The 19753-nt window shown below is 50.1% G+C and overlaps 1 protein-coding gene across 1 annotated transcript; it reads right to left on the bottom strand.

The window, feature by feature from the left end:
• Positions 1-651: 651 nt before the first annotated feature.
• LOC100076975 (histone PARylation factor 1) lies at positions 652-19334 on the bottom strand. Its single transcript, XM_029077134.2, has 8 exons — positions 19226-19334; positions 11972-12131; positions 9588-9777; positions 7972-8070; positions 5098-5248; positions 4448-4535; positions 2899-3071; positions 652-940 (listed from the first exon to the last, which is right to left on the bottom strand). Exons 1-8 carry the CDS (start codon positions 19304-19306, stop codon positions 809-811), a joined length of 1074 nt encoding a protein of 357 aa, XP_028932967.2. The 5' UTR covers positions 19307-19334; the 3' UTR covers positions 652-808.
• Positions 19335-19753: the final 419 nt, after the last annotated feature.

The raw sequence follows: 19753 nt of genomic DNA, 5'->3' as shown, positions 1-19753 counted from the left end.
TAACAGCTGCCCTTCATCCGGTGACTGAAAAGGGCAGAGCCCAGTAAAAGGCTAAGACCTCTCTGGCTCCATAGAGAGCGCCCAGTAAAAAAACGCCTTCCAACGGGGTTAGGGAGTAGCCAGCCGGGTTGGGTGAGAATTTTAAAAGTCTGGCTACCCGACTGGGACGTCGCATATTCAGAGATTAGGAAATTGGACCCTTCTTGGGCCCTCGGCCTATTCCTAAAAAGGATATAAACAAAAAGGTCAGGAAACCCAATTACCGTCACACCCACCGCCCTTTGGGGATTCGTTTCTCCCCCTCTGCCCTTTTAGTGAGCCAGCGCTAGCTCCTTAAGGGTAGGTTTGTTCACCTTTGCCGTCTGGTACCGGTAAAATAGCTTTGGTCCACCTCGTTCACACGTTCAGAATTGCCTAGTCCAGGTGGGCCACGCCCCACCAGCCCACAGCTCGGGTCCTTCCCGCTCTCTAGAAAGCCGGGGCCAGCGGACACCTCCGGATCCGCACCTGTCCCCGCCGGTCACGCCGCCGGCTGCTGAAACTCCTCATCTGACACAAACGCTCTCCCAGGGGTAGCTGGGGAACTGCCCGAGAGAACGCAGCGGGGTCAGAAATGGGAAGTAGGGAAAAAAAAATTTAGATGTGCCCGGATTTTAGAAAAAAGAAGTTTTATTTACCACAATTTTTTTTTTATTTTCACCTTTTTTTAAAAAAAAAAAACAGTACCAGCAATGCCAAAATAGACCACCACAGACTTGACTGACACCATTAATACTTAAATAGAAGTAGAGCCATTTTTTTCCTCTAGTCATCCCGTGAGTTGGTCCACGTTTTCTTTACTTCTGTTGGCCAGGTGAGCTTCGATGATTTCCGCGAACAGATTCCTCTTCAACAGATTATAGGCAAGAGGTAAGAGCTGCCCGACGACCTTGTGGAAATACTGAAGATCGGAAGATGAAGTGAGCAGACGGTGACCGCTGGCAGCACCCTTCTCCCCCCGACCCCAATACGACGAGATGAAGGCGGCGGACCCAAAGGGCCGTGCTCCGCCCACCAAAACTCCAGACCCGGCAGAGTGGCAACGTTAACCGTCAAGGGCCCTGAGAAGATATTTCTCCACGGAGGAGGAAGTTTCAATGCGCTACTGTCAGCAGGAATGGCCCAAACAACAGTTTTGTCTCCCACTCCTCTTTTCAACCCAGTGAGGAATTTTGGCCAAGAGACAGAGTAAGAAAGAGAAACTCTGGCCCGGTGAGAAAAGCTCGTGCTGACAGAAAAGCACAGTCATCTCACTAGAGGGGAATGGAATGGGGGTTCAGGTGAACCCCCGCCGGCTTCCAGGGGTGTTGGAACAGACAACCTCAGACACGCAAAGCCCCAAACCATGCTCAGGAAATCCTGAGCTCTCACAGTGTGAGACCGTCTCTTTCTGCCAAAAGGTCGCGGGCCGTGTGGCCCGAGCGGAGCTGCCCTCCGGTTCCAAATGCCGCCGGCGAGACTGTACCGTGACGGTCAGCGTCACGGAGCGGACGAGGCCTTGGTGAACCCACGGGCTGAAACGGCCCGGCCCAGCCGCAGGTGCCCTGGAGCTGAATGTCGGATCAGAGTGACATCAGGCACAGGCCACCCAAGGGGCTCCTCTCCCTGCCCGCTTCGTACGGAGGACCACGGCGTGAACCTCCCGTGCCTCTCCCATGAGCCTAATTCTTACAGCGGGGGAGCTTTCTGATCGGCCAGTTTCCCCACGGCGGATTCCCGACTCTGCTCGAGTGATTTTTAAGCCGCCTACGGCCTAAATTCGGCTGACGGAGAAAACGGTGAAAACACTATGCCAGTTACAGAAAGTTCTTTCAGGGTCTTTGGATGCCTCCTATCAGCGCTATCCTATAATATTTAACATAAACTACATATCAGAGCCAAAACAGTCAGTGGCTTCAAAGTGAAAAGTTAAGGGAGGTTGATCTAAGAGGAAAACAAAAACTAAATATGGAGTTTCCAAAGTTACCCCTGGTACCCACCCCAGACCGTAAGCTCAGCAGAGGACACGTCTACCTATTTTGTTATGTGGTAATAATAATTATTTGATCTATTAAGTGCTTACTCTGTGCCAGGCACTGTAATAAGCACTGCGGTGGACACAAGCAAATCGGGTTGTCTCACAAGGGGCTCGCAGTCTCCATCTCCATTTTGCAGATGAGGTAACTGAGGCACAGAGAAGCAAAGTGACTTGCCCAAGGTCGGAAAGCAGACAAATGATGGAGCCGGGATTAGACCTGTGACCTTCTGACTCCCAGGACCATGCTCTATTCAAGCTTTCAGGATAGTGCTTCTCACACAGTAAGTGCTCAATAGATACCGTTGATGAGGATGATGACGATCCACTCGGATTTTCCAAGTGCCTTGGGGAAAAACAACGGTATCCGTAAAGCGCTTCCTTTGGGCCGGGCACTGTACTAAGCTCTGGGAAAGATAAAAGCTAATCGGGTCGGTTGCAGTCCGTGTCCCACATGGGGCTCAGAGTCTAATCGCCACTTTACCAATGAGGGAATTCAGGCACTGCAAAGTTAAGGTACTTGCCCAAGGTGTCAGAGCAGAGACGTGGCAGAGCCGGGGTTGGAACGCAGGCCCGCCCGACCCCCAGGCCTGTGCCCCACCCGCTAGACCACACCGCTTCTCGAGTGCTTTGGGGTGCACCCTGTACAGGCCGCGTCGCTTGTTCGATCAATCGCTGACCGTCCAAGCAATCGGCACCAGCAATCGGGACCGCTTTCATATAACCGACTTGGTCCTCCCCGCTCTTGGGGTATCATTGGCCAAAAAAGTGTTAGAACCGGTCCCTTTCTGGAGCGCCGACCGAGACGGGCCCCGCCCTGAGCTCCCGCCCGCCCGCATACTCACGTGGGAGCCGTAGCAGAAGAGGTCCATCCCCAGCTCGTGTCCCATCCCGTAGTCGCATTCGTCATTAGCAAACTGAACGAACGTCATCATCTCCTGAAGAGGGGCAAAAGCTTTCATTCGCTGGTCGTCGCTTGGGGCCTCGACGATCGTCTTGCAGATTCTCTTGAGGTTAGCTGCGGCAAGAGCAGACACCGTTCCAGGCCTTTACGACAGAGCTTCCCAAAGGGGATGGAATCGCCATTTAGGGCTCGGGGTTAGGGCCTTGTTTTCAGGCTGTGATTTGTTTAACGGTCCACACGTGGTCCCCGAGCTGCCGGGGGGGGGGGGGGGGGGGGCGCCTATGCAGTCTGCTCCCAAATGCCAGTTTTGCTCTCTCTCTGAGCAGGAACAGAAATAATTCAGGGCCTTAACTCTCTGCTTCAACATTCCTTCAAGAGACATTTGACACCAAGCCAGTGAGCCAACCTGAGATCACCTTCCTCAATAGATGGCAAGCCCATACGGGAGGTCTGGACGAGACTGGGGAGGTGGGAGGGGAGAAATGATGTCACCTCCTTCTAACTTGCCAGTGAGAAGGCACCCAGAGGTGCTAGGCACAGTTAGGTCTGAGTCCGGGCGGTGAGAACAGTTCCAACCCTCGGGGAATTGCCTCGGAGGAGAACTGGATGCAGAGAAAGAGCCCTGCTTCTACACAAGCGCAACATGGCCATTTCCAAAGCCGAGTTTTCAATCGATAGCATTAAAATGAGCCCCCCGTGTTCGCAGAGCACTGTGCTACGTGTTTCGGAGAGTATGACAGGTGGAAAAGACACGATCCCGCTGCTTAAAGAGTTTACATTATGACGGGGAAGAATAACAATTAGCTTTTCATATGTGTGTGATTACTTTTTAAGTAAGTTATCTTGAAATACAAAATAAAGAAATCAGCACAGCCGGGGCCAGACTTTGAAATAAAAAATAAATCAGCACAGCCAGGTCCAGACTTCCAGGCCAACTGCTGAAAGTTTTCAGGTCAATGGGGGCAGCCCTCCGTCCCCCGCCAAGACAAAACAAAAAACCAAACAAACCCTGGACTTGTAAGGCTGCCTAATAAATGGATTCATTCATTACTAAAGGAGTGGTCTATGATGCCACAAAGGGAGCAGGAAAAAAGAAACAATACTTTTAGAATTAGGTTAGTGTCTTGGATTGCTAAATAATAATAATAATAATGTTGGTATTTGTTAAGCGCTTACTATGTGCAGAGCACTGTTCTAAGCGCTGGGGTAGATACAGGGTAATCAGGTTGTCCCACGTGAGGCTCACAGTCTTGATCCCCATTTTACAGATGAGGTAACTGAGGCACAGAGAAGTTAAGTGACTTGCCCACAGTCAGCTGACAAGTGGCAGAGCCGGCATTCGAACCCATGACCTCTGACTCCCAAGCCCGGGCTCTTTCCACTGAGCCACGCTGCTAAAGGAAGACCAGCTCCATCAAGCATCTGCCTACAAATCTACCCCCTCATAAAAAAACAAAAACCTCAACAACCACTTTTAAGAAGTAGATTACCATCTGTTTCAGGGAGCTCTCTGTAGCCGACATCATTTTTATCAATGGGGACGACGAGGCCTGCTCCATGGAAGGTCTTGGTCACCACCTAAATCCAAGGGAAAAGTCACAAAGGGAGTTTAAAAAAATTAAAGCAGAAAAGCAGAACTGTCGCAGTAAATACACCTGGCGACGTAAAAGAGCAGACGACACGACGCTTCCCTCCTCCCACCATCCTTTAACATCCTCAAACGAGCAATTCCTAGCATTCTGCCTTGGGGTATCCAAGGCAAATTGATAAAGTTGTGATTTCATGTCCTTCAAAATCTACAGCAACAAGAAATTTTTTTAATGGTAGTTGTTAAACAGGTATTATGTGCCAGGCACTGTACTAAGTGATGGGATAGGGAAAAGCTAATCAGGTTGGACTCAGTCCATGACCCACATGGGGCTCTGTCTTCATCTCCATTTTACAGATGAGGTAACTGAAGCACAGAGAAATGACAAGTGGCAGACACGTGGCGAGGCCTGGATTAGAACCCAGGTCTTTCTGACTCCCAGGCCCGTGCTCTAATTCACTATGCCACGCTGCTTCTCTATGAAGTGGAATGGAAAAGGAAAAAAAAAAATCACACTTTATACGTTATCAGCTCCGGGGTTTTAAACCGTACTTTTTTATCTCTCTGTTTCATCTTCATGGTCCTCGGTTCCAGGGAATAACCTAAGTCTTTGGCTGCTTCTGTTAGTTTTTCATCTAGGTTTCTCAAAAGACCACTCTTCTTTTTATCTGTTACTTCCTTCAGTTTTTTCGATAAAAACAATCTGAAACAGAAGGGAATAGTCTCATTATATTGCTGATCCTCTCATTTGATCATTAGAAAACTCAAAGCTCTCAAAGAAGGCATCCAGGTAACTCATTACATTCTGCACACCTGGTTGTCTCAACTCTTCCACTACGACCTAGGCTAAGGCCCTGAGTAGAGATCTTCTAGAAGAAAGGATGCGGGGGGGGCGGGGGAAGAAACAAAACACTGGGACTCAACGAGTAGGAGAAAACTGCTTTAAGGCAGAAATTGTTCATTCATTTAGTCGTATTTACTGAGTGCTTACTGTATGCAGAGCACTGTACTAAGTGCTTGGGAGAATACGACAATCAAAAGAATGTATTTTGATACATTCCCAGCCCACAACTAGCTTACAGTCTAGCCAAAGTGGTTCAAACTCCCACGTACCCGTCCTTCAAAGAAACCGCAGAACTACTTTACCCATTAGACACAGACTTTTTTGAACAAAACCAAGAAAGGGTTATTTTTAAAAGAATGTGCATTTGCTCCTGGAAATATTTCAACTGGTCCGGAATGGTTAAAACAGGAGGGCCAAACTCTGAGGAGCTGGGGAGTGTTAAGGGCCAGTACCTAGCTAAGGTATCTACTTAATGAACTGCAGGCTCCAAGCATAAATTTCACTTTTATTACTGGCAAGTCTAAAAAGAAAACTATAGGCTCCTAGACAGATGGATCACGTGTCTGCTGTGTGACCCTGGGCAAGTCGCGTCACTTCTCTGTGCCTCAGGTACCTCATCTATAAAATGAGGATTGAGATTATGAGCCCCACGTCGTACAGGGACTGCCTCCAACCCGATTTGCTTGTATACACCCCAGCCCTTAGTACGGTGCCTGGCACATAATAAGCGCTTAAGAAATACTATTATTATTAATATTATTATTCGAATCCTGTTTTCCCAAGGCTGGTGAAGTTTTGATTCTGACGTAACTGGGATGACCACAGGGGTAAGGTCTCATCAACACTTTTGTTCACCCTATAAAATAAAATGGAGGAGAGAGATGTTTTGATTTTGGCCCTAATGTTGCCAACATGAAAAACAAATCTTTCCAGACCACCTCAGGACACCTGCAGAGCTCAAGAGGCCTGAAGACTTCCTGTAGAGACTTGGGGCAATGAGCTGTGAACCAGTACCCATTTGTGGCTTGGCAAGAAGATCTGATAGGTGTTTCATGGAATTTATTTTCTGCTCAATTTGGTATCTACGCTTATAATCATAACAACAAAGTGCCATTATCGTAGGGAAATGACACTCGCCGACCAAGCCCCGTTCAGAAAAAGGCCGAAGAAGCACGGAACAAACTAATTCACAGGCCCTGGAGTGCCTGAGTTCAGCTTTGCCTTAAGGCAGGGGGGAACCCAATGTGGAGAAAACCTTCCACAAAATATAAAGTCACCCTAGTGCGACCGGCCTAAATGAATACCCCAAAAGTTCATCAGGTGAGACCGGAGGCTCGTATCTGAAGAGACAAGGCAATAACTTTAAGCTCGAACTCTAAAAAGAAATCCCGCAAGAAATGAATAAGAGCAGAATGAGGAGGATGGACGGTAGAGAACGGGAGAGCTACCCCGAAGCCCAAACCACCCTCCCTCCCTAAGGTCACCCCTGCTCCACATCCAAGGAGAAGAGAGGAGAGAAAAGGCAGCTTCTGTTGGGTTCACAGTTCCTGAGTTGGTGGGGCCCGGCCCTGGGCATCCTGGATGCCACAGCTCCTTTCCTTCTTCTTTACGGTATTTGTTGAGCACTTACTATGTGCCAGGCACTGTTCTAAGCCCTGGGATAGATACCAGATAACCAGGTTGGACACAGTCCCTGTTTCACGTGAGGCTGACCGTCGTCTTTATCCCTCTTTTAGAGAGGAGGAGGAAACCGAGAAGCTAAGTGACTTGCCCAAGGTCACACAGCGGACAAGTGGCAGAGCCAGGACTAGAACTCAGTCCTTCTGACTCGCGGGCCCGTGCTCCATCCACTAGGCCGTGTGGCTTCTCTTACTTTTACTGCTCTGGGGAATCTCCAGGTTTGCCCCACAGGAGCAGCAGCCATGGCCCAGGGGCCCGAAGCAGGGTTCAGGTCCCCATGGACCTGGAGGTCATCCCTCAGTCGATCCATCCGTATTTACTGAGGGCTTACTGGGTGCAGAGCACTGTACTAAGCGATTGGGAGAGTACAATATAACAGAGTTGGTAGACATTTTCCCTGCCCTCCCTTCTCTACCTCCGTGGCAGCCCCGAGGTGGGAAAGCATGAGAATGGGGAGGTCATAAGGTAGCCACCCGTGGCCAAAGAGGGAAAATAATAATAGTAATAATAATGTTGGTATTTGTTAAGCACTTACTGTGTGCGGAGCACTGTTCTAAGCGCTGGGGGAGATACAGGGTCATCAGGTTGTCCCACGTGAGGCTCACAGTCTTCATCCCCATTTTACAGAGGAGGTAACTGAGGCCCAGAGAAGTGAAGTGACTTGCCCAAAGTCACCCAGCTGACAAGAGGCAGAGACGGGTCTCGAACCCATGACGACCTCTGACCTGCAGCTCTGCCCACTTCGCACCAACCTCAGAGAGGCCAGGTGCAGAGCAAGGAGAAGGGTAAGAGGCTGGCAAAACCAGGGTCCTGCTCCAGGAGTTCCAGTCCCCCGCCTTGCCACAGAAGGAATGGATTCGGTTTGTTTGGAGGGAGGGCTAGGAGGAAGAGCTATGACTCACTTGACTGCAGCAAACACATTTTCTCCAAGTTGAGCGATCGTACAGCTTTTCTTGGCCTCATTTGCAGCTACGCACACCGGAAAGTCATCTGGAGTGTCTCTGGAAAGCGAGAGAGAAACACTCAGACACACATTCTTGTTGAACAGGTTATATTTACCGTCTGCATATCACGAGAGCTGACACGGCTTTCCCAAAAAGCCCACTGACGGCATAAGGTGCACTATCCCTAGCAGCAGTAGGAATCTTTCATGAACGAGAATCGTTTCTCTACTTGGCTCTGCATTCCTTGCCGCATTCTCACCTCTGCTAGCCCAGTGTCTAGTAATTTCAGGAAGCACCCGGAGACGGTAAGCTCCTTCTTGTCATTTTCCTTCCTAGTTCTTGGAGAAGGGGTAAGGTGTCTTTAGCTTAGCCATGAAACCTCATTTCAAGGTCACCTGGACAAGCCAGATCCTACAGTGGATCAAGCTAGGAGGAAGGTCACATGGGAGCAGCCCTTTCACCTCAACGGGCACACGGAGCATGGGCCTGGGAGTCAGAAGGACCTGGGTTCTTATCCTGGCTCCGCCGCATGTCTGTCGTGTGACCTTGTCCCTTAACTTCTCTGTGCCTCAGATCCCTCATCTGCAAAAATGGGAATTAAAAAAAAATTTGATGGCATTTAAGCGCTTACTATGTGCAAAGCACTGTTCTAAGCGCTGGGGGGATACAAAGTGATCAGCTTGTCCCACGTGGGGCTCACAGTCTTCATTCCCATTTTCCAGATGAGGGAACTGAGGCACAGAGAAGTCAAGTGACTTGCCCAAAGTCACCCAGCTGACAAGCGGCGGAGCTGGGATTAGAACCCATGACCTCTGACTCCCGAGCCCAGGCTCTGTCCATTGAGCCACGTTGCTTCCCAATGCTTCACATTAAGAACGTGAGCCCCACCTGGGACGAGGACTGTGCCCGACCTGATCAACTTGCATCTACCCTAGTGCTCAGAACAGTGCTTGGCACATAGTAAGCACTTAAGTCTTGCTCTGCAGACTATTATTATCACATAATAATAATATTATAATGATACATTATATAATTCTAATAATAGTCTGCAGAGCAAGAGGGACAAGCTGGGGGGGAGCCTCTCACTGTGCTCATCCAGCATCTGCCAGATTTGGGAAGACATCACATCACGTGCACACACGCACACACACACACACCCACCCACCCACCCACACTCCCACCAACCCAGTCCAGGAACTGGGAAGCTGCCTCCGAAGCTCCCAGGAGCACACGGGCATAGAGGGCACCATCCGGAAGACAAGCCTTTCTGTCTCCAGGTGGGAACGGGAGCTATCCTGCCCTGGGGACCGGGATGCATGGCTGCCAGGCGAGCACTACGGGGATGGAGGAGCGCACGCCGGCCGACCACCACATCGGACAAAGCCCGGACCCGTACGTTCACGAGACGTCGGCAGTGACCACCACCCAGTGCCGGCAAAAGGCCCTTCGAGGCCCGGACCCCGCACCATCCCTCCCCAGGGACAATCTGGCCAAGGGGCCGGCTGCCAGGAGTCAAGAGAGAACAAGAGCTCTTTAGTGGGGACAGAGGGAACACAGCACTGAGCGGTCCTAACCTGAAATAGCCCATGTGATACTGAGATTTGGTGTCTCCGACAATAATAGTCTGGAACTCTGGAGGATCATAGAAAAACCTCCAGTGAAGGTTAAAGTTCAGGTCTGTTGATTTCTTCAGCATTTTGTGTTTTCCAGCAAGGATATCATAAGGACCAACTAGCTGAAGTCCAAGGCTTATCGACAACGCATCTGCAAATAAAATTAAGTTCACGTAAAGGGCAACGTTTACGGAAATCAACAGTCCTATTCCCAAACAGTGAGTTCATAAAGAAGCCAGGGTAGCACCTGGCGGGAAACAAGTCCAGAATACGTTATTTGAAAGGAATTTTTTAAAAGCTTCAGAAATCCTCAAAGTTAACCAGGCAATTCAAACTTTGCAATACCAAAAAGAACCCGACTTTAAGAATGACTACACTTTCAAGAAACAAAAACACTGTCGAACAAAATACAACAAAATAGCTACTTTCACAGTAAAAAAAAGGATTATTCTTGAAAAATACACAGAAGCTGGAAGTGCATACTACTAAAGTGTGTTGGATATCTTCTATGAACATTAACCACCACAAAACATCACTAGAGGTTCTATTAGACTCTGGAGTCTCATAGACAGTTAATTGTTTAGATTTATTAAGAGAGTGACATCCCATATTTACATCTCCAGGAATCTGTTCCCGTTTAAACAAAACAACCACCACCGAAGTTCAGTGCAAGCACAAACTCAGTCTTAAACGTTTTCTGGCCTTCTTTGAAGAAGTAGGCTGAGACTACTGCCCTGCTGAAAGGCTGGGTCAGTTTCAAGCTTCATTAGGAAAAAAAGAAAAGGCTATTTCCAAGTGTGGAAAAATACTTAGGAGGCAAATCGTATTGAGGTTTCCAGGTGGACATTTAATATCAGAAGGTTGAAAGAAAGAAAGAAAAAAAAAGTTCTGTAAAATAATTCAGAGCCAAGAAGCAATAGCTGCTATTTATGCTGACTTTGGCAAAGTCTTTTGGCCATATCCCAAAACAACCTCCTCAGGTTTTGATCAATTAATCAAAGGCATTTATTGAGTGCTTATTACGTTCAGGGCACCGTACTAAGCAGCATTTGGGAGAGTACAATGCAACAGAATTAACAGACATCAGTGAGAGCGTCGATGAACGGAAAAGATATAGTCAAAACCCGGGAGGTGGTGTCCGCGGACCAGGTCCGGTGAAAGTACCCCCAACCAGAATAGCTGGGGAAGCCCTACCAGGGATGGTGGTGTGAACAGGTTAGAAAGTTGTTTTCTGCTACAAGACAGGATGGACCCAGAGGGCCTCCGGCAACGGTCGTCAGAGGTCGGCCCGGGCTGCCAGGATTGATCACGTGCCGGGTGGGCGGATGAGAAAGCCAGGCTACCTGCCTATTGGAAGACGGGTTTGAATTTCAAAATGTTCGTGAGCCTGGGGGCTCCTGACGCCGCCGGGAGACTGGCACGGCTTCCAAGGCAATCGGGACGTCAACTCACCTACCTGCAGTGAGTCGAGGGACCGTAGGCAAGCGTGGGGTCGGAACGGGAAGCCAGGGCCGGGTCCGTTAGATGTGGGATCGGAAGCAGCTGGCAGAGGTGTGTGCGGGGGAGGTTTCCCCGGACTCGGAGCGTGGGGGGGAGTCTAACAAGGCAAAGATTAAGACGGACACGTGCAGGACGGTCCTTACGGGGCACAAACAACGATCTGCTCCCCTCATCTCCAGAGAAGCTACCTTTACCAGATCACGGGCCATTTTCCCAGACCGATTTCTTTGGCAGATCGCTAAATCAACCGACAGGGACCTAGAACCTGTAGGATAACTGGTGAGTTTGATTTTCCTTTCCTAAGAAGGAAACGGATTTAAAATCAAAATCAGTGACTTTAAACGCCCTTTCTCTCTTCTTGTCTTGTCATATGCCGTCGGGTCGTCTCCGACCCAGAGCGACTCCACGGACGCATCTCTCCCACAACGCCCCACCTCCATCTGCCGTCGTTCTAGAAGCGGATCCATAGAGTCTTCTGGGTAAAAATACGGAAGTGGTTTACCGTCGCCTTCTTCCGCTTCTTTTCTCTTACGTTAAAAAAAAAAGTCTCTTTTCCTCCACGCGCTCTACTCGATCTAATATGGCCTGATCTTTAAATAGGTCTTCGATTCCCAGCATCATCTGACCCCATTTTAGAAGACGAACATCAACCCGACGAGCTAGTTAGTTGACGGCTTCATCTCTGCTCCGTTCGGCCTGCTGAATAAAGAGATCTTAAAATTGGCAATCGATGGCATCTATTAAGGGCTCCCTGTGAACAGAGCCCTGGCACCTGACTGGCCGGGGAGTTACAAAAGGGGAAAATAAAGAGGGCAGGAAGGAGAGCACCACAGGTGGCCACTCACCGGCTGGTTTGGCAGGATTGAGTTCTTCACAGAACTTCCAGAAATGGTAGAAATCTTCCGGCATTGTGAGTCTATAGCGATTTTCCACTTCCTGACGCAGCTCATCGGAAACACTTGCCTGATTGGATCGTCTCTTCTTCGCCTCTTTAGTCTTCTCACCCTGCAAATTGCCAACAGAATCGCGTCATTCCTCCACTTACCTTTTTTTCGTTCCCCTTGCGATAATACCGCAACGCTCTGGAGCTGACATCTCATAACTGAGAAGCCGTGGGGTCTGGCGGAAAGAACACGGGTCCAGGAGTCAGAGGACCTGGGTTCTAATCCTGCCTCCGCCTCTTGTCTTGTGTGATTTTGGGCAAGTCACTGAACTTTTCTGTGCCTCAGTATCTCATCCGCAAAACGGGGATTAAAACTGTGAGTCCCAAGTGGAACATGGACTGTGTCATTCACTCAATAGTATTTACTGAGTGCTTACTATGTGCAGAGCACTGTACTAAGCGCTTGGAATGAACAAGTCGGCAACAGATAGAGACGGTCCCTGCCGTTTGACGGGCTTACAGTCTAAACGGGGGAGACGGACAGACAAAAACAATGGCAATAAATAGAGTCGAGGGGAAGAACATCTCGTAAAAACAATGGCAACTAAATAGAATCGAGGCGATGTACATTTCATTAACAAAATAAATAAGGTAATGAAAATATATACAGTTGAGCAGACGAGTACACCACCCTGACTGGCTTATATCTACCCCTGCACTCAGCACAGTGCCTGGCACATAGTTAAGTGCTTAACGAGTACCATTAGAAAAAAAAAAATTCAACTCTTACTCTATCCAAACACTCTTACCAACCGGCTCAGTGTCCATACCTTCTCCATCTTTTAGCTACCTATGGACAGCTACCGTCTTCCTACATTACTATCAGCTTTCTTTGCCTTCTAGGTATTTCCCGCCCCCCACGTGCTTCACTCCTCATTTGGATTTAACATCCTTAACAACAACAAGTATGTCCACACTAGAGAGCGATACTAACACTGTGGTGAGCTCATTGTGGGTGAGAACGTATCTACCAATTTTGTTATACTGTACTCTCCCAAGCGTTCAGTACAGTGCTCTGCACAGAGTAAGCACTCAGTAAATACCACTGAGAAGCAACGTGGCTTAGTGGAAAGGGCACAGGCTTGGGAATCCGAGGTCGTGGGTTCTAATCCCGACTCCGACCCTTGTCAGCTGTATGACCCTTGGGCAAGTCGCTTCACTTCTCTGTGCCTCAGCTCCCTCCTCTGTCAAATGGGGACGAAGACTGGGAGCCCCACGTGGGACAACCTGATGACCTTGTATCTAACCCAGTGCTTAGAACAGTGCTCGGCACAGAGCAGGCGCTTAAAAAATACCATCGATTGGCAGCAGCAGCCGCAGCAGGCAGAGCAGAAGATTAACCTGGCCAGGTGGCTTCCAAGAGGAAGCACCCTCCTTGAACGGAAAAGCGGCACACTTCCAGAGCCTGTTTCCTTCCCGGCCCTGCCCATCCTATCATGCGCATGATCTGCACTGAAACACCTGTTGGGTGACAAACCTTTGACCCACAGATGCTTCAGAAAAAAAAAATCAGAGTTGCAGAGACAAAAGCAATAGCTAAGCTCAAGGAAAAACAAAACTTCTTCATTCCATCTGGCCCTTACTGAAGAACTCTCCCAAACTGAATTTCTAGAATGTATTAAGAGTGTTTCACTCTGTCCACTGTCTTGGACTCATGGCTGTTTCTTTATGGTTGCATTGCTGATTTCACATCAGTACAGTAACAGTACTAGATTGGGAGCCCGTTGCTGGGTAGGGATTGGCTCTATCTGTTGCCGAACTGTACTTTCCAACTGCTTAGTACCGTGCTCTGCACACAGTAAGCGCAAAATAAATACGACTGACTGACTGACTGAATAAAGTGAATGAATAACGGGAATATGAATAAACGGGAAGCAGCGTGGCTCAGTGGAAAGAGCTTGGGCTTCGGAGTCAGAGGTCATGAGTTCGACTCCCGGCTCTGCCACTTGTCAGCCGTGTGACTGTGGGCGAGTCACTTCACTTCTCTGTGCCTCAGTTCCCTCATCTGTAAAATGGGGATTAACTGTGAGCCTCACGTGGGACGACCTGATGACCCTGTATCTCCCCCAGCGCTTAGAACAGTGCTCTGCACATAGTAAGCGCTTAACAAATACCAACAGATACCAACGTTAAAAGAGTTGAAGGTAGGGTGCAACAAAATGCAGTTAAATGCAGGTTCTTTTTGTTCCCCGCTGAGAAGCTTGGGTCAGCCATACATTTGGAGTCCCTGGGGCTCTGGGAAGGCTCACATTTCAGGGAGCCAACCCCCCTCTCCAACTTCATATGCCTTGGGGTGAGAATCAATTACGAGGTGGGAATCCAAGCACATCAGAAATACCTGTCCCTGCCTCAGTGCAAATTTTAACTCCATTCCCCTGTCACTGGCTGCCAATCCCATATTCTCAGTGGACCCGTCTTCAGATGGGGCTGGCGCCCGGCTGGACCTTGCGGTGGCACGTTTTGAACGGCTAATGGGTCAGAAAAGCCGGATCGGGGCTCTTTTCTCCAGTTGGGAAGCTCTCCGACTTTTCCCTCAGACCTGGGATTAGAAAGGCTAGGACTCAATCGGTCAATCGATCAATCCATCCCTCTAGACTGTACGTCTGTTGTAGGCGGGGAATGTGCCTGTTACATTTTACTCTCTCAAATGCTTAATACAGTGCTCTGCACACAGTAAGCGCTCAATATGACTGAATAATAACGATGAGGGTATCTGTCAAGGGTTTACCACGTGCCGAGCACCGTTCTAAGCACTGGGGTAGATACAAGGTAACCAGGTTGTCCCACGTGGGGCTGTCTTCATCCCCATTTTACAGATGAGGTCACTGAGGCACAGAGAAGTCAAGTGACTCGCCCAGAGTCACACGGCTGATCAGTGGCGGAGCCGGGATTAGACCCCACGACCTCTGACTCCTAATCCCGGGCTCCTTCCGCTAAGCCACGCCGCTCCACGTGAATGAATCAATCGCATTTGATTGCCTACTGTGCGCAGAGCTCTGTGCTAAGGGCTTCGTTCCAGTTCAAGGGGCTGTGAGGAAAACAGAAGCTCCCAGAGCTGAAACCCCGTGGAATAAATGGAGTTCCCGGAGTGGAGGGGATCAAGGGCAGGACTGGGAATCTGGTTCTCTCTTCTGTGTCACCTGTAGACTCGGACCTGTACCCTTTGAGCATGTCGTATTTGCCCCACATCACTTTTATCCACGTCGATAACTTGAATTATTTATTTATATTACTGTCTGTCTCCCGTCCCGGATTGTAGCCTCATCGTGGGCAAGGAATGTGCCAACAAATACCAACATTATTAACTCTGTTGAGCTGTCCTCTCTCAAGCGCTTAGTACAGTGCTCTGCACGGACAGCGCAGTAGTGCAATTGATCGAATACTAAGTGCACTTAGTAAGAGCTTGAGAGAGTACAATACAGTAGCGTGCTCTGCAAACAATAGGCGCTCGACAGATACCATGGACTGATTCATACTAATTCCTGCTAGGCTCTTCGCCTGCTGTGTGACCTCGGCCAAGTCGGTTAACTTGGCTGTGGCTCGGTGTGCTCATCTCTGAAATGGGGGGGAGGGTCTGTTTTCCCGCTCTCTCGGACCGTGATCCCCTCACGGTCAAAACGTGTCTACCCCAGCATTAACAGTGGGCCTTCATCAGCTAATCATTATTATTATTCATTCACGCGATCGTATTTATTGAGCATTTACTGTGTGCAACGCGCTGTACTAAGCATCGCCTCCCCTTACCTCACCACACTCCTACTACAACCCAGCCCGCACACTTCGTTCCTCTGGTGCCGCTAACCTTCTCACCGTACCTCATTCATTCATTCGATAGTATTTATTGAGCGCTTACTATGTGCAGAGCACTGTACTAAGCGCTTGGAATGGCCAAATCGGTAACAGATAGAGACAGTCCCTGCCCTTTGATGGGCTTACAGTCTAATCGGGGGAGACCTCGATGTAGCCCACATCCTCCCTCTGGCCCGGAACGCCCTCCCTCCTCACGTCGGACAGACAATTGCCCTCCCCCACTTCAAAGCTTAATTGAAAGCCCATCTCCTCCAGGAAGCCTTCCCTGACTGAGCCCTCCTGTCTTCCCATTCCCTTCTGCGCCGCTCATCCTTGCTCCTCCATTCATCCTCCCTCCCTTCTCCACAACACACGCCATGGGTTCTGATCCCGGTTCCGCTGCGTGTCTGCTCTGTGACCTTGGGCAAGTCACTAAACTTCTCCATGCCCCAATATCATTACGTGCCGTCGAGTCGTTTCCCGTCCATAGCGACTCTACCCATCTATTTTCTCCAGAACGTCCCGTCTTCTGCCGTAATCCCTAACCTTTCTAACGGTTCTTCCGTTATGGTCATTACGGTCTCTATCCTTCCAGCTGCCGGGCTGCCTCTTTCACGTTTTCCCTGGATTTTTCCTGGCATTAGCGTCTTCTCCAGAGAATCGGTCCTCCTGATTACGTGTCCAAAATACCAAAGACCACTTTGGCTTACTTTGCTCCAAAATCCATTTGTTTGGTTTTTGGGGTCAGTCCGTGGTATCCGAGTTACCTCTCCTGTAAAATGGAGATTAAGACTGTGAGCCCTATGTGGACCAACCTGATCACCTTGTATAGTAATTATAATATAGTATTTATAAAGCGCTTACTATGTGCCAGACATTGTACTAAGCACTGGGGTAAATACAGGCAAACCGGGTCGGACGCAGTCCCTGTCCCACGTGGGGCTCACAATCTCGTCCCCGTTTTTACAGATGAGGTAACTGAGGGCCAGAGAAGTGAAGTGACATGCCCAAGGTCACTCAGCGGACAGGTGGCGGGGCTGGGATTAGAACCCATGACCTTCTGACTCCCAGGCCCGTGCTCTATCCACTAGACCATGCTGCTTCTTGTAGAACAGTGCTTGGCACGTAGTAAGTGCTTAACAAATACCATCATCATTATTAATTATTATTATATGTATATATAGATATCTGCATCGAGGATTATGGCAGAGGACAAATACCACGGACTAGACGTTCTGGAGAAAGTATATCCATGGAGTCGCTATGAATCGGAAACGACTCAATGGCCCTTAATAATAACAATAATAGATCTCTATACATCTGTAATTGCTCTATTTATTTATTTATTTATTTATTTATTTATTTATTTATTTAATGTCAGTCTCTCCCTCTAGACCATGTGCTCGTTGTGGGCAGGGAACCGAGTAGCGAACGTATGTGATTGCCTGTCTACTTGTTTTGTTGCCTTTCTACCTGTTTTGCTGCCTGTCTCCCCCTTTTAGACCATGAGCCCGTTGTTGGGCAGGGATTGTCTCTATCTGGTGCCCAACTGTACATGCCCAACGCTTAGTACAGTGCTCTGCACACAGTTAATGCTCAATAAATACGATTGAATGAATGATGCTCTACCGTCCTCTCCCAAGCGCCTAGAACAGTGCTCTGCACACAGTAAGCGCTTAATCAGTAGGACTGAACGGCGCTCTACCGTCCTCTCCCAAGCGTCTAGAACAGTGCTCCGCACAGAGGAAGTGCTCAATCAATACGACTGAGTGAATGAATGATGCTCTACCGTCCTCTCCCAAGCGCTTAGTCCAGTGCTCTGCACAGAGGAAGCGCTCAGTCAATACGACTTGAATGAATGATGTTGTACCGTCCTCTCCCAAGTGCCTAGAACAGTGCTTTGCACAGAGGAAGTGTCCAATCGATAGAATTGAATGAATGATGCTCCACTGTCCTCTCCCAAGCGCCTAGAACAGTGCTCTGCACACAGTAAGCGCTCGATCAATACGATTGAATGAATGAATGGTGCTCTACTGTCCTCTCCCAAGCGCCTTGCCCAGTGCTCAGCATCCAGGAAGTGCCCAATCAGTAGGACTGAATGAAAGAATGATGCTCTACTATCCTCCCCGAAGCGCTCAGCCCGGTGTTCCGCACAAGGTAAGCGCTCAATTAGTAGGACTGAATGAATGAATGAATCTCTCCTGTCCTTTCCCAAGCGCTTAGCCCAGTGCTCCGCACACAGAAGCGCTCAATCAGTAGGACTGACTGAATGAATGATACTAGTGTCCTCTCCGAAGCGCTCAGCCCAGTGCTCCGCACACAGTAAGCGCCCCATTAGAAGGACTACTGAATGAATGATGCTCTCCGGTCCTCTCCGAAGCGCTTAGCCCAGTGCTCTGCACACGGTAAATGCTCAATCAGTAGGACTGAATGAATGAAGACTGAATGAATGAAGGGTGCTCTCCTGTCGTCTCCCAAGCGCTTAGCCCAGTGCTCTGCACATGGTAAATGCTCAATCAGTAGGACTGAATGAATGAAGACTGAATGAATGAAGGGTGCTCTCCTGTCGTCTCCCAAGCGCTTAGCCCAGTGCTCTGCACATGGTAAATGCTCAATCAGTAGGACTGAATGAATGAAGACTGAATGAATGAAGGGCGCTCTCCTGTCGTCTCCCAAGCGCTTAGCCCAGTGCTCCGCACACAGAAGCGCTCAATCAGTAGGACTGATAATGAATGAATGAATGATGCTCTCCTGTCGTCTCCCAAACGCTTAGCCCAGTGCTCTGCACACGGTAAGCGCTCAATCAGTAGGACTGAATGAATGATACCAGTGTCCTCTCCGAAGCGCTTAGCCCAGTGCTCTGCACACGGTAAATGCTCAATCAGTAGGACTGAATGAATGAAGACTGAATGAATGAAGGGCGCTCTCCGGTCGTCTCCCAAGCGCTTAGCCCAGTGCTCCGCACACAGAAGCGCTCAATCAGTAGGACTGATAATGAATGAATGAATGATGCTCTCCTGTCGTCTCCCAAACGCTTAGCCCAGTGCTCCGCACACGGTAAGCGCTCCATCAGTAGGACTGAATGAATGAATGATACCAGTGTCCTCTCCGAAGCGCTCAGCCCAGTGCTCCGCACACAGTAAGCGCTCCATCAGCAGGACTGACTGACTGAATGAATGAATGATGCTCTCCTGTCCTCTCCCAAGCGCTCAGCCCAGTGCTCCGCACACGGCAAGCGCCCCATCAGTAGGACTGAATGAATGAAGACTGAATGAGTGAATGCCGCTCTCCTGTCGTCCCCCAAGCCCCGAGGGGCGGTCAGTGAGTAGGAATGGCGGAAGAAGGGAGGGAGGGAGGGAGGGACTACCTGCTCCGCCGCCCGGGTCCTGCGCTTCCCGCCGCCGCCGCCCGTCGTCGTCGTCGTCGTCGTCATCCTCCTCCTCCTCATCCTCCTCCGCCTCCTCCTCCTCCTCCTTCTCCTCGGGCCGGGGCCGCTGCGCGCGCGCGCGCCAACTACTTCCGGGAGCACCACCTCCGCCGCCCGCCAATCGGAAGCCGCAGCGGGGAGAAGGGGGCGGGGCTGGGGGAGCGCGCGCGCGGGGAGAGGGGACCGGGGGCGGGGCTGGAGGGGAGCGCGCGCGCGCGGGGAGGGGAGAGGGGGCGGGGCTGGAGGGGAGCGCGCGCGCGGGGAGAGGGGACCGGGGGCGGGGCTGGAGGGGAGCGCGCGCGCGCGGGGATGGGCCAGCGTCTCCGCTCCTCCCCCCCCCCGCCCGGCGCGCGCCAGGACTTTGAAGGCAGCGGGGGGGGGGGGGCTGTCAATCATCCAGGGGACGCGGGGAGCCGCGCGCGGGGATTGGCCAGCGCCCCGGCCCCGCCCCCCCCCCGCGCGCCTGAA

Source organism: Ornithorhynchus anatinus, chromosome 12 (assembly GCF_004115215.2).
Source record: "Ornithorhynchus anatinus isolate Pmale09 chromosome 12, mOrnAna1.pri.v4, whole genome shotgun sequence".
In the NCBI taxonomy this organism is placed as follows: Eukaryota; Metazoa; Chordata; class Mammalia; order Monotremata; family Ornithorhynchidae; genus Ornithorhynchus; species Ornithorhynchus anatinus.
This window is presented reverse-complemented; position numbering and strand designations above follow the sequence as displayed.